General features: G+C 64.3%; 2 protein-coding genes across 12 annotated transcripts in view; both read right to left on the bottom strand.

Annotated features, from left to right (window-relative positions):
• Positions 1-227: 227 nt before the first annotated feature.
• Positions 228-2797, bottom strand: NRARP (NOTCH regulated ankyrin repeat protein). The gene has a single exon (XM_039461353.2). The coding sequence runs from the start codon at positions 2427-2429 to the stop codon at positions 2085-2087; it is 345 nt and encodes a 114-aa protein (XP_039317287.1). The 5' UTR covers positions 2430-2797; the 3' UTR covers positions 228-2084.
• Positions 2798-7396: 4599 nt separating this feature from the next.
• Positions 7397-12370, bottom strand: part of EXD3 (exonuclease 3'-5' domain containing 3) — a 92933-nt gene continuing 87959 nt past the window's right edge. For 10 of the 11 annotated variants that reach the window (XM_074394419.1, XM_074394420.1, XM_074394422.1 and 7 more), the window contains 3 exons: positions 10224-10317; positions 8039-8077; positions 7397-7743 (listed from right to left, as the gene is read on the bottom strand). In XM_074394419.1, coding sequence (XP_074250520.1) covers positions 7430-7743; positions 8039-8077; positions 10224-10317 — 447 coding nt within the window. In that variant the 3' untranslated portion in view covers positions 7397-7429. Of the gene's footprint in view, positions 7744-8038; positions 8078-10223; positions 10318-11133; positions 11425-12370 lie in introns of those variants that run through there. The other variant, XR_012516450.1, reaches the window with a different exon arrangement.

The following is a 12370-nucleotide window of genomic DNA, read 5'->3' as shown; positions in this document are numbered from 1 at the left end:
GTGGCACCACTCTGGGCACTCGGAGGTGCTGGGTCCTCAGGAGTCCTGTGTGCGGCCCGGCTGGGCTTGTCTGTCGCGTGGGGCTGGGAGCCAGCTGACCGGGCTGTCTTCAGGCAAATACAAGCCAAGCACTGTGCAGACGGCACCCGGAAACTGTCGCAGCCTGACCCTGACCCCCAAAGAGGATGTTCCGCCACTTGCGCTGAAGCCAAGAAGGACCCACAAACTTTTTCTTTAATATAAAAAGATCAATGAAAAATTTATTTATAAATTTTTCACACTGGGCTACAAGTCAGTATCGTACACTCAGGAATGTGCTGCACAGACTTTATCCAGTTAGACGTGATCATCCCGTGACCCACACAGCTTCGATATAAGCCTAGAAAGTCTTAACATTAATTAACATAATTAAAAAGGTATTTGCATCTAGAAAAAATATACAGAAGAACTCCTTGTGGAGTAATCTGTGCCTCCATTTCAATGTCTGCTTGTTTCACTGACATTATCAATATATTCTTCTCACACAAAGTTTTATAAAAAGCCACAGAGGGCCGCCCGAATAGGACCAGCCACGCACAAAGGGCCTCCACCCACCTGTGTCCTCAAGTGCTCCCCATTTCTGCACGAAGGGTCAGCAGCCCTTCCATGAAGGGGAAACCTCATTTAAATTTGAATAATTCAGCCTCCCTTTTATTTCTCAGGATCAAAACAAGAAGGGGTGTGGGGCTGCATAGAAAATCAGAGCCACAGAAACCAGGAAGGGCGCCTTTCGGGACCAAAGTGACGCAGGAGAACCTCCCGGCCCCAGGTCTCGAAGCGGCCCCTCCCCCACGGCAGGATTTCGGATTCGAACGGAGTCCTCGAAGCTCTGGGAGGCTGAGAAGGGGCAAAACGGTCCTTCAATTCACTCAGCCATGAGCACAAGAGATTCACAGTCTTATAGGTATTTTATAAAAATATAAATATGGGTACACTCTGTTGCCTTCACAACGCTGGATACATCGCCCTTTAAAATTGGGTTTATAACCAAGATTCAAAAAATACACCTAAAACTTGGCTTAAAATATGTTAATATTTTATATTGTCATAAATGTTATGACATTTAATTGTGGCAAATCCATTTACTTTTTAAAAAAAGTGTGCAACCGTTAACTATGATAGAACGCACTAGAAAAGGTAAGGAACGTCCCCTTCGGCCCCTCCCCGCCCCCGTGTCCCCGCCACCCTCCAGCGCCAGCGAGCTTCCAGGATCACGGGAAACTGCAAAACAGGCCGGTGTGGTGGGTGGTGGCCTCATCCAGGAGGGGCGGGGGAGAGAGGCCCTGGGGCTTCCCAAACTCACGACTGGAGGGAGGACGAGGGTGGGGGGAGCACGTGGGGAGAAGGGGGGTGGGGGCGGGGCGGGGGCGTGAGGGGCAGCTCGGGAACACCATCGAGCTGGGCGGCATTTTCAGTGCAACCAAGAAATGGGAGACCCAAGTTTTCAAAGATTAGAAAGAAACGCATCACTCCCCCGTGACCACGCACAGTATTTTCCAAACAAAAACCAGGCGCACAAACTTCACCCACAAATGGACACACACGAGATAAATAGTTGCGGACACCCGGAGCCGCGGAGCGTGTCCTCGGCCCGGCGGCTGCTCCTCGGCGCCGGGCGGGTCCTGCAGGCGGCAGCGGGGCGCTCCGAGTCCGCCTCGCCCCCGCCGCCCGCCTTCCACCTTCGGGACGACACGTTTCGCGCGGAGGATCCGGTATCTCGGGATTCCGGGCTTGCTGGTTGCGAGACTCAAATTTCAAAAGGGGCTGGAGTCCGCGCCCCGCCCCCACCCGCGAGGCGGCGGGCGGCGGGCGGGGGCCGTGGGAAGCTGCGGCGGCCCGACTGGGCCCGGCGCGGCCGCGGGGAGGCGCTCGGCGGCGGAGCTGCCGGACCCCGGGGCAGGCCGGACGCACGCGCCGCGGCCGCGGCCGCGGCCTCCCGGCGGGGCCTCGACCCGGCGCACACCGAGGTAGTTGGCGGGAAGGTACAGCAGAAACGACGCGCGCGGGGCGGGGCGCGGCCGGGTAGGGCCGGGGGCGCGGCGGCATCACCGGCCGCTGGCCGCGTACTTGGCCTTGGTGATGAGATAGAGCACGATGTCCTGGTGGCCGCCGAACGCCGCGATGTGCAGCGCGCTCCAGCCGTCGCGGTTGGCCAGGCGGATGTCGGCGCCGAACTTGACCAGCAGCTTCACCAGCTCCAGGTTGCCGTCGATGACCGACTGGTGCAGCGCCGTCTGGCCCTCTGGCCCGAACGAGTTCACGTTGAACTCGCAGCTGGTCATGTTCTGCAGCAGCGACTGCAGCTCCTGCGTGTTGCCCTTGCGCACCGCCTCCTGGAAGATGCGCTGGGTCTGCGGCGCGGAGCAGGTGGACAGCTCGGCCTGGCTCATGCTGCCGCCGGGCGCGGGCCGCGGGCCGGGCCGGGGCTCAGCGCGGGCGGCGGCTGCGGCGCGGGCCCCCGGTTGGCTCGGGGCGCGCCTCGGCGCATGGAGGGCGCGGCGTCCCCGGGCCCCGCACGCCGCCTCTGGGCGCTCCGGGCGCTCGGGGCCGGGGGTCGCCGCCGCGGGGACCCTGCCGCATCCAGCCGCGCCCGGGTGGGCGACGGGGGGGCGCGCTCGGCTCGCGGGGGCCGGGCCCGGCCGGGGACGGCGACGCCGCGCGGTCCCGGTGCCTGCTCGGTTCGGATGCGGCTCCCACGCCGTTCCCACGCGCCTCCCCACGCGCCGCAGCTCTCGCTCGCCTCCCGCGCCGGGGCGCCTTTTACCTTCTTTATATTTGCATAACAATGGAAGCCCGTGACGCGCGCGCCGGCGGCCCCGGGATTGGGCCGCGCCCACGTGGGGGCGGAGCGCGGGCGGTGCCGGGCGCGGGGGGTTGGGGGGCGGGTCCCGGCGGCGGCGGCGCGCTTCGCGGCAGGGGGCGCTGGTCGCCGGCCTTGCCCGGACGGAGGAGGCCAGGTGGCCGCCGGGGGGGTCCAGGTCTGTCGCCGCCGAGGTCCGCACGCCCCCGGGAGCTCTGCATCTCTCCGAGGTCGTCCCGCCCCTTCTCCCTCCGGCCACCCGGGGAATTCCAAGCTCCTTGCGCAGCCAGACCCAGGCCTTGCCCGGGACCCGAGCGCGACCGCCAGGTGGCCCCGAGGGCGGCCTCTCCCGGGAGGGGCGTTCGCGGGCATCTCAGACCGCGGCGAGGGAGAGACGTCTCTGCGCGGAGAGGCGCGCGGCGACAGCGGCCAGCCGGGCCTCCGGGTTCACTGTCCACGCGGTGGCAACTCCAGGAAGGGCCCTGACGTGGGGCCCTCAGCCACGCGGGTCCTTCCCGGGTGTGGGCAGCCTGACGGCAGCCGGCTCAGCCTGTGTTTGCCCCAGCCGCACTGATGCGAGGGACCCCCGCGGCTTCCATCGCCTGCGGTGGAGGGGGTCCCGCTGTCCTCTCGGGAGGAAGGGGGACGGGGGGAGGGGGGACAGCTGCCCACCCACCAGCAGGCGGGACACAGGGGTCCTGTCCAGGTGAGCAGGGCGAGGTGCGGCGCCGGGGCTGTCTGAATTCTGAAACCACTGGCTTCCAAACTGTAAAACCCAGTTTTATTGGCCACTCTAACAATTGACCGGGAGGCGCTAGCAGGGGGAGGCGCGGCATTTCCTCATTAGGGTTTTACAGTTTACAGCTCGCTGTGGTCGCTGGAAATTAAGGAGGAGTGATTCTCAGGCGTGGAGCAGGAGGCCGGGCAGGCTGGGGCTTGAATTCCTTCTGAAGCCAGGCCGGGAATTCCGCGCGAACAGCTCTGAGCAGGGGCTGGGGAGACCCCCCTGCCAGGCCTTGTCTGCCGACGCTCTGCCCGGCCACCAGCCACAGGGCTCCTGTGGAGTCTGCTCCGTGCCCCCACGTCTAACTTCTCATGGGACTGTGTCCCCATCCCGAGTTGTGCCCACACTGCCGGGAAAAACCTGGCAGGCCCCCTTCAGAACTGACCCTGGCTGACTGGAGCAGGGCCGTGCGCCCTGGGGTCCTCCTGGTGGCTTTCGAACCTCTGTCCCTCGAGGGCACAGTTCAGAGCTCGCTCTGGTCTTTCTGGGGCCGTGGTCTTGCTGGTTTTGTTCAGGCCTCTCCCCTAGGGCTCTCTGCTTCTCCCAGCAGCTCTTAGGGGGCCACGGAGGCTGGGAGGCTGCAGGTGGGGACACAGTGGAGCAGGCCTCCATTAGAACAGAGATGGGCGCTGTGGGACCAGGCCGCAGCAGGGATGGCATTGCCCAGACCGCCGCGCCATGCCCTGCTGGGCACCTTTGGCCTCTTAAGTGGGGGGAGCCGCTGGGCTGCCTGCACTCCCTGGTGCGGAATGAATCTCTGGCCCTCGGACCAGGGCTGGGTGTGCAGGTGCTCCGAGCACACCGTCAGGAGGGCAGCAGCTCCATCCTGGGCATTGGTGGGTTTTGTGTATCTGCCCAGGGCCCAGCCAAGCTAGACGGGCAAGAGGCGGAGGGCATGGCTGGGGGCTGGGCGGAGCCCTTGGCTCTCAAGGGCACAGGCCCTCCCCTGGAAGGTGGGTGGTTTGCAAACAGGCTGAGGCCCAGGTGGGCTTAAGCCGGCCTGGGGAAGGCATTTGGCTCTGCTGTGGACCAGAAGCAGCGCCTGGGAGAAAGTCCCGCCGACATCCGTGGCGGCGCCTAACAAAGGGGCCCTGTGTGAGTTCGGTGTGGGAACGCGGGCCCGCCACGGGCGTGAAATCGGTGGCGGCCCCTGGTGAGGGCCGGGCGGCTCGGGCGCCCTGGCAGGGACAGTGTGGCTGGTGGGAGCCTACCCCCTGCCCTGGGTTCGCTGGGGTCTGGAGTGGGGTCAGGCAGAGGTGGCCGGGCCTGGCCTGCCGTGTGGCTGTGGCCCAAGCCTGTGGCCAGGCTCATCTGTGGGGTTCACAGTCCGGCCACCCCACACTGCCCACGGGGAGAAAGCTGAGAGGCGCTGGCTCTCGCTCCTCCACCGTGCACAGTGGCGCCAAGCTCCCCTGGCCACACCCACGGCCCTGAAGCTGCTCCATCTGAGGACGGGAAGGAGGGAGGGGCCGGGGCAACGGCTCTGAGACAGCCCTTCCCGAATGTTTGCCGAGGGACATCCAAAAGGTGGACATCTGTTCCAAATGCTGGGGCCTGGGGGCCACCTCCAGCCACCCTGTGCTCGTGCCGAGGACCCCCTGGTGTTTGCTGGTGTTGCTTGGGCTGTCCAGACGTAAACAGGCAGGGAGCCTTCTGCTGTCTGGGAGCCCCTGCCTTGGGACCCCAACAGGCTCAGCCCCGACTGCAGCTGGGCCCCGTCCTTCCTCCCTGCCTGTCCTGAGGCTGCTGGCCCCGGGGCGCCCTGCCTGTAACCCACCCACCCCCAGAAGGCAATGGTGGTGCCCCTTCTCCCTGCAGGCACCCCCTTCCTTCCCTTTCCTGGAGCCTCAGATCAGTGAGCCACATGGGGAGGGAGGTCAGTGTGGGGCGGCTGGCCCGCCTGGGAGGGCCTAGGGAGGACAGCACAGAAGGGGCAGCTGGCCAGAGCTGGGCCGAGGCCTGCGGCCACCTTAAAGGCACTGAGCAGGGAGGGAGGGTGGCGGGCAGTGGGGGCGGGGCTTCCAGCTAATTCATTAAAATGTGTCGGGAGCGTGGGAAAGAGGAGAGTGTTTCTTCCCAGCAGCCCAGACACCTGGTAGAAGGGCTGAGAGGATCGAGATCAAATAACAAACACTCAGCCCGGGCCAGCGCAGGCCGCAGCAGAGGAAGGACGGCTGGGCAGGAACTGCCGCAGACAATCCCTGCGACCATGTCTCCTGCCCGCCAGGATGGCCGCTCAGGGCATGGCCTGGCACCGGCAGCCACAACCATCCAGTCAGCCTGGGGTCTGTCCCCTAGCCCAGGAAGCAGCCTGATGGGTGCTGACCCCTAGAGCCCCAGGCTGGCTTCCAGCACGTGGACCCGGGTCGGGAGTGGGTAGACAGCCTCCCCTGAACCAGAGCCTGGGCCTGGGACGGACGCCACAGAGCCAGGCCGAGCCTGTGCTGGGCACTGAGGGGTGTGTGGACGGCAGCAGGGCCACGGTGGAAAGTGGGGGCAGGCGGAGGCAGAGCCGGCCGGGAGGGACGGAGGACCGTGGTCTCCGTCTTCCCGCAGCCTCTGCTCTGCTCTGCCCTGCCAGGGGCCCACAGTAGCTCTCAGGTCGGGGCTGGGTGCCATGCGTGTCTCCAGGATGAGGCCGGGCTGGGCGGAGGGTGGGTGCCCTCAGCCACTCCGTCCTAACCCCGCCAGGCAGGAGTGTGGCCAGGGTGAGGAGCCGGGGTCCCCCTCCTGGAAGCAGCACCACAGTCCCAGAGGCCCTGACCCTCTCCTGGGGTCCCGCTCTGCTCTCCCTGACACCCCTGCCTGACTTAGGCTCAGGCCCCCCAGCTGCCCCACAGGTCAAGGGGGCAGGTCAAGACTGGACAGTTCGCTCTGACATAGGCCAGGCCCTTCCCGTCTCAGCCTCACCCTCCCCATCTGGGAAGTGATACCCGGCTGGGTTGCTGGGGGCTAAGGTGCTGGACTGCAGTCCCTAGGGGTGCCCAGGGACAGTGACCAGCCCTGGTGTGGTCGGGGCCCACAGGGAGGCCCCCACTGGGCCAGTCCAGGGATGCCCAAGGCCTTTGCGCTCGAAGCCTGTTCCTCACTCTGCCTCTCCCCAGCCCCCAGGCCCCTGCAGCCGAGGCTTCCGCCCGGGCTCCTCAGCCAAATCCGACCTGATTTCCGCTCCAGGCAGGAAGCAGAGGAAAGGGATGTGGGTGACGGGAGGGGGCACATTCCTGGGACGGCCCCTCCCCGGGCTCCTCCTCCTCTCCCACCTGGGGGACCCCCTGCCCTCCCTTCTACCTGGCACAGCACCCTCAGGTCCTCAGGGTGGGCAGCAGTGGTCACCTGGGGCTTTGTCCTCCTCCTAGCCAGGGGCAGCAGCTGTGAGGACAGAGACGCCTGCACCCACGTGTGCAGAGCTCTGGCTGTGGCCGGCTGCGCAGGTGCCTCCAGCGGGACTGTGGCCGATGCTCTCCCGCAGCGACCACACAGCCCTGACGGGGGTGATGGACAAACCCCACGGAGACCACACAGCCCGATGGGGGTGACGGAGAGATCCCGGGGGGACCACACAGCCTGATGGGGGTGATGGAGAGACCCTTCAGGTCCCACTCGGCTCGTGGTCCCAGCATCCTATCTGGAAACCCTCATCTTCCCCCAACAGCTGCTGGGGCTGGGACCCGCCCTGGTGTTCTCGGCACTTGCTGGCACACGGAGGGGCCCACGAGGGGCTTGTGGGGCGAGCATGAAACGTCTGAGCAAGTCCACAGCCACGGGCCCAGCACTCGGCATGTTCCACGTTTATTGCCCTGCTGTCCTCAGAAGGAGCTGCTGGCCGGGCTGGGGGCTGGGCTCGGCTCACAGGCGCCCGGGGCGCTCTCCAGGACGTCTTGGAAGTGGGTGGCAACACGACCCAGGTGGGAGCCATCCCAGAAGACCTTCCCACAGCGCGAGCAGCAGTAGAAGTGCTGCAGCCCCGGTGTCCTCAGCACGCCCGCCGGGACCCTGGCCAGCTGCAGCCGGGTGCCGTTGGCCAGCGTGTCTGGCGTCTCTGCACACAGATCAGCCGCCTGCAGCCAGCGGCAGGGGCGGTCATGGGTGCAGCCCCCAGGAGCTTCCTCTGGGGCTGGACCTGGACAGAAAGAAGGGGACTCCCTGAGCCCTCAGCCTTCGGGCACGGCCCCGTGTGCTCTGCAGGTGGCCTAGTCGGTGGGCCCACACCCACTCCCCAGCAGCTCCTCCTCCTGCTCCCCATTTGCCCACTGTGTCCTTCCACCTCCTCTGTACCCACTTCTCTCATCCAGGGGCCCCACCCCTCACTTTGTGGGCCCTAGGGCACATGAAAGCCTCACAGAGCCCCCCGGAGTCCCCTCTGCCCAGCCAGGACCCAAGCAGCTGTGTCCTTGGTGAGTGGTCCCAGGGCTCACCTGGCTCTTGCCTCTCCTGGCTCTGGGTGGCCTTGTCACCTGTCAATCAAAGATAAGAACTGGTCCAGGACCTCCTGGGGATGGGGCTTGGCGGGCACCGGTCACCTCATGGAGTACAGCCTCTCACTGCGCCCTCCCAGCCTTCGGACGGGTCGAGGGCAGGAGGCCAAGAAACTGGTGCCGGGCTGGTCCCCTCCCTTGGGAACTCACACCTCAGAAAGGTCTTAGGGCCCAAAGGTCCCTGGGAAACATGTTCCAGGCATGAGATCGGCTGATTAGGGATCTTGGGGGCCTGAGAACTGGTGGGCGGGGCGGGGGCAGTCCATTTGTGGTGATGAGCAGATAAGCCCACTGCCAGGGAGCAAATTTCGAAACCAGCCAGCACAAGGGTGGGGGTGCGGGCAGGGCCCAGGGACTGCCAGGCTCAGGATCTGTGGGAGACCCTGGGAGGCCCCCGGCCCCCACTGAGAGCCCCAGGCAGGCAGGGCTGGTAGCCACCCAGGGGTCACTGCAGGGCCGAGGGCACCACTGGCCAGCAGGTGGGAGAAGCGTCCGCCCTGCTCCTGTTGACCCTGGGCATTTGCTCAGCAAGCATTTCTCTACAGATGGCTATGGGTCAGCTGCAGCCGGGGATGAATGCATGAGGCTCCTACCCCAACCCCAGCCCCTCCTGGAAGCTCAGGAGGCCATGACCCTCATCTGGCCTCCCAGCCTCACTCCTCTGTGTCTGGCCCCAGCTCTTATCCTGCAGCCCCTGTGACACCCATCAGCCCATCTGGGTGCTGCCCATGACCCTAGGGTAGGGTGTGTGCTGTCGTGTCCTGAGGCTGTGGCCTGAGTGTGCATTTGCGAGTGGGGGTGGGGGGTGGGGTGGGGGGGACCTGAGGTTAGGGGCCACCTCCGGCCTCGTCCTCCAGGGCTTGCTTCACTGGCCACCCTGGGTGATGCTCGCTACCTGTCCTCCCACCCTGGCCTTGGACTGACCCCTTTCTATCCACCTCCATCCCTTTAGCCCCCATGCCGGCCCCGCCTGAGGGGAGCAGAAGCAGCATCCTCCACTCCTGAGGGCGGGGGCGGCCGTTCTGCCAGGGGTAGGGGGCACATGCTTCTCATGAAGATCTAAAGCTGCAAAGTCTTTGGGTGGCCTGCACCCTCCACAGGGGGAGAGAGAAGCCCTCTTTGTAGTTCCACAGGCAGGGAAACTGAGGCGAGGACCATCTCTGGGGAGGGTGGACATCTGGTGTTAGCTACTGATGTGTGTAGCTGTAGGTGCACAAGTGTGTGGGCACGTGTGTGGAGGTGTGTATATGAAGCCGTAGGTGCACGTGTGTGAAAGTGTATGTGTAGGAGTGTGTGTGCAGGTATAGGTGCATGTGTGTGCATGCAGATTGTGTGCACGTGTGCAAGCGTAGGTGTACATGTGTGCACATGCAGGTGTGCATGCATGTGTGCGCAGGTGCATATGTGTGTGCTGGTGTGTGTGCACGTGTGCAAGTATGTGCAGGTGCACATATGCAGGCTTGTGTGTGCATGTATGCAGGTGTAGGTGCGTGTGTATGCAGGTGCATGTGTATGTGTGCGGGCATGTGTGTGTAGGTGTAGGTGCATATGTGTGTGCTGGCTTGTGTGTACGCATACACAGGTGTAGGTGCATGTGTGTGTGCAGGCATAGGTGCAAGTGTGTGTGTGCTGGCATGTGTGCATGTGTGTGTGCAGGTGTAGGTGCATGTGTGTGTGTGCTGGCATGTGTGCATGTGTATGCCCATGCATGTGTGTGCAGGCTGTGTGTGTGCAGCTGTAGGTGCACGTGTGTGTGCTGGCATGTGTGCATGTGTGTGCCCGTGCACATGTGCAGGTACACGTGTGTGCAGCTGTAGGTACACGTGTGTGTGTGTGCACATGAACTGCGTGGCTGGGCCCAGCAGAGAGAGGGAGGCACGCACCACTCCAGAGGGGTGCCCAGAGCACCCGTGTCCTGGTCTGGTCTGCTACCCTACCCAAGGGAGCAGAAACCATCTGGGTTACTGACCCTGGCCGTGAGTGCTTTTCCATGTGTTGTCACCTGGCTGCCACCCTAATCTGAGGAAACTCAGTGCTGGGCGGGCCAGGACCCCTCCCTGGCTGTCCCAGCAGGTCAACCCATCCCAGGCCCCACAGGTCCAATGCCTGGCCCCGACACACTCACCCGAGGTCCTGGGGCCCTCCTGGTGGCCGCTGAGCCGCATGAGCTGCTTCATCATGTCTGTGGACACCTTCAGGTACTGGTCACCATTACAGGCCTGGGGGCCAGAGGGGATGCTGAGGCCCAGCGGGGCTTCTCCAGGTGCCGTCTGCCCTAGCCCTGTGCTGGCTCTGGGTTTGGCCAGGGGGTTTTAGAGATAGATAATGGGTCCCCTCCTGTCCCCACCCATAGTTCTGTGGGGTTTAGGCCATGCCGCCTTCTGGAAGCCCTCTCTGACTGTGCTAGCTTCTCATGGGCCCTGGGCAGCCTCTTCTGTTTTTTAAGAATGTGTGGGACTCTCTGCCCAGATGCCCTCCCCAGTTCTAGAGCCCTTGAGGGCAGAACCAGGTCTGGGTCCCTTTCAGGACACTTCAGCTTGGGCTTTGGACACGCATCAGCCCCACAGTTGCCCTAACCCCGATCTGCTCATTTGCACGTCCACATTTCTCCGTGATGCCTGTGCCCGCCACTGTCCTGCAGCTGGCGTGCCCTGAAAGTGGCGAGGGCTGGGGGCAAAACCACTTTGTGCCTCGTCCAGGGCACACAATGGGCTCGTGTGCTGGAGGAGTGGCTGCTTTTTTTGAGATGGGGTCTTGCTGTCACCCAGGCTGGAGTGTGGTGGCACAGTCACAGCTCACTGCAGCCTGAAACCCCAGGGCTCAAATGATCCTCCCACCTCAGCCTCCCGAGTAGCTGGGACTACAGGTGAGTGCCACCATATGCGGCTAATTTCTGTATTTTTTGTAGAGATGAGGTCTCACTCTGCTGCCCAAGCTGGGCTCAAGTGATCTCTACAACTGGGTTTCCCAAAGTGCTGGGATTCCAGGTGTGTGCCACACCCAGCCCCTCTGGGTGGTTTCTGAGTATGACCAACCTGCCAGCCTTGCTGGATGCTGGGGGTGGGGCGGGGAGGCTGGGAGGCTAGGACCAGCTTACACCCCGGCTTCCTGACTCGGAGGGGATGCACAGCTCTCCTAGCAGTCACTTCCTGGACAGAGACGGGTCCGATCCCCAGGCTCCCCGGGCAAAGCCAGGAGGGGGCTGGGTGCCCACTGAGAGCCAGGTCCCAGGCAGGCACCCACAGGTCCTGCAGAGGTGTGGCCTTCCCATCACAGCCCTTCTGATGTCAGCACCCCCTGGGGAGGAGGTGGGGCTCCCAGGCCGCCTGGGCAGGGAAACAGGAAAGCAGAGGCCAAGATCGTGGTCATATGGTGATTCCAGGCCCCCGCCCCACGTAGGGGCTTTGGGCGAGCCCCGGAAGTGTCTGGGATGACTTGGCTGCTGCAGGCAGGTGGCCTTGAGGCCCCTGGAGCCTTGGGGTGTGGCCGTGTTGGGGGCACTGGCCCTGTCCCACAGGCTTTCTTCCCATGGGCCTTTTGACGCTAGGAGGCTGCACTGCAGCCCCCACCAGTTGAGGGCCTGGGGCTGGGAATGGCAGACAGGTACAGCTCTTCGGCTAGGAGGCCCAGACTGGGCCGGGGAGGCAGGACCTCCCTTCCTTTTCCCCCAGCTCCCATCTCTCCCACCAGGAAGCTCCTGTGCTATGATGGCAGGTCCTGTGCCCTGGCCTCTGAGGGTCCGGGGGCTTCCTGGGGCAGGTGCGCAGCTGGAGAGCGCTGGCAGCAGGTGTGGCTGGGAAGGGCTGAGAGCAAGCATGTGGCCCACCGCCCACAGAGCGCCCTCTCCGCTGTGTCGGCCACCTGCAGCACAGTGCCAGTGGGCATGGGAGGGACCCCAAGGCTGCAGGAGGTGGGGTGGGCTCCACACGCCCCCAAGTCCTCCACATGGGGTCCGGGGCCTTCCCAGGACCTGGGCCAGGTGCGCACGCCTGGGCGGGGTCAGCCAGCTCGTGCTGAGTCACTGGGTGCCATCCGAGAGGGCCTGGCCCCACCCTCGGGAACCACCGGGGCTGGTTTTCCCACGGCTGATGCCCGCTGTGAGCCTTGCTGTCACCCACAAGGCCCCGGGAGGCCCTGCCTCGGCCAGGGCTGGAAAAGCCAGTTCTGGGCCTGCTGCTGGCTCCCGCCCTTGGCCCTGTGTTCCCCAGCCACAGGGAGCCTGGCACCAAGGGCCTCCCTGTCCATCTTCTGTCCACTCCAGGGCCTGCAGCC

The sequence above is a fragment of the Saimiri boliviensis genome, chromosome 2, assembly GCF_048565385.1.
Source record: "Saimiri boliviensis isolate mSaiBol1 chromosome 2, mSaiBol1.pri, whole genome shotgun sequence".
NCBI lineage: Eukaryota > Metazoa > Chordata > Mammalia > Primates > Cebidae > Saimiri > Saimiri boliviensis.
The sequence above is the reverse complement of the archived record's forward strand: the minus strand, read 5'-3'. Positions and strand labels throughout refer to the sequence as shown.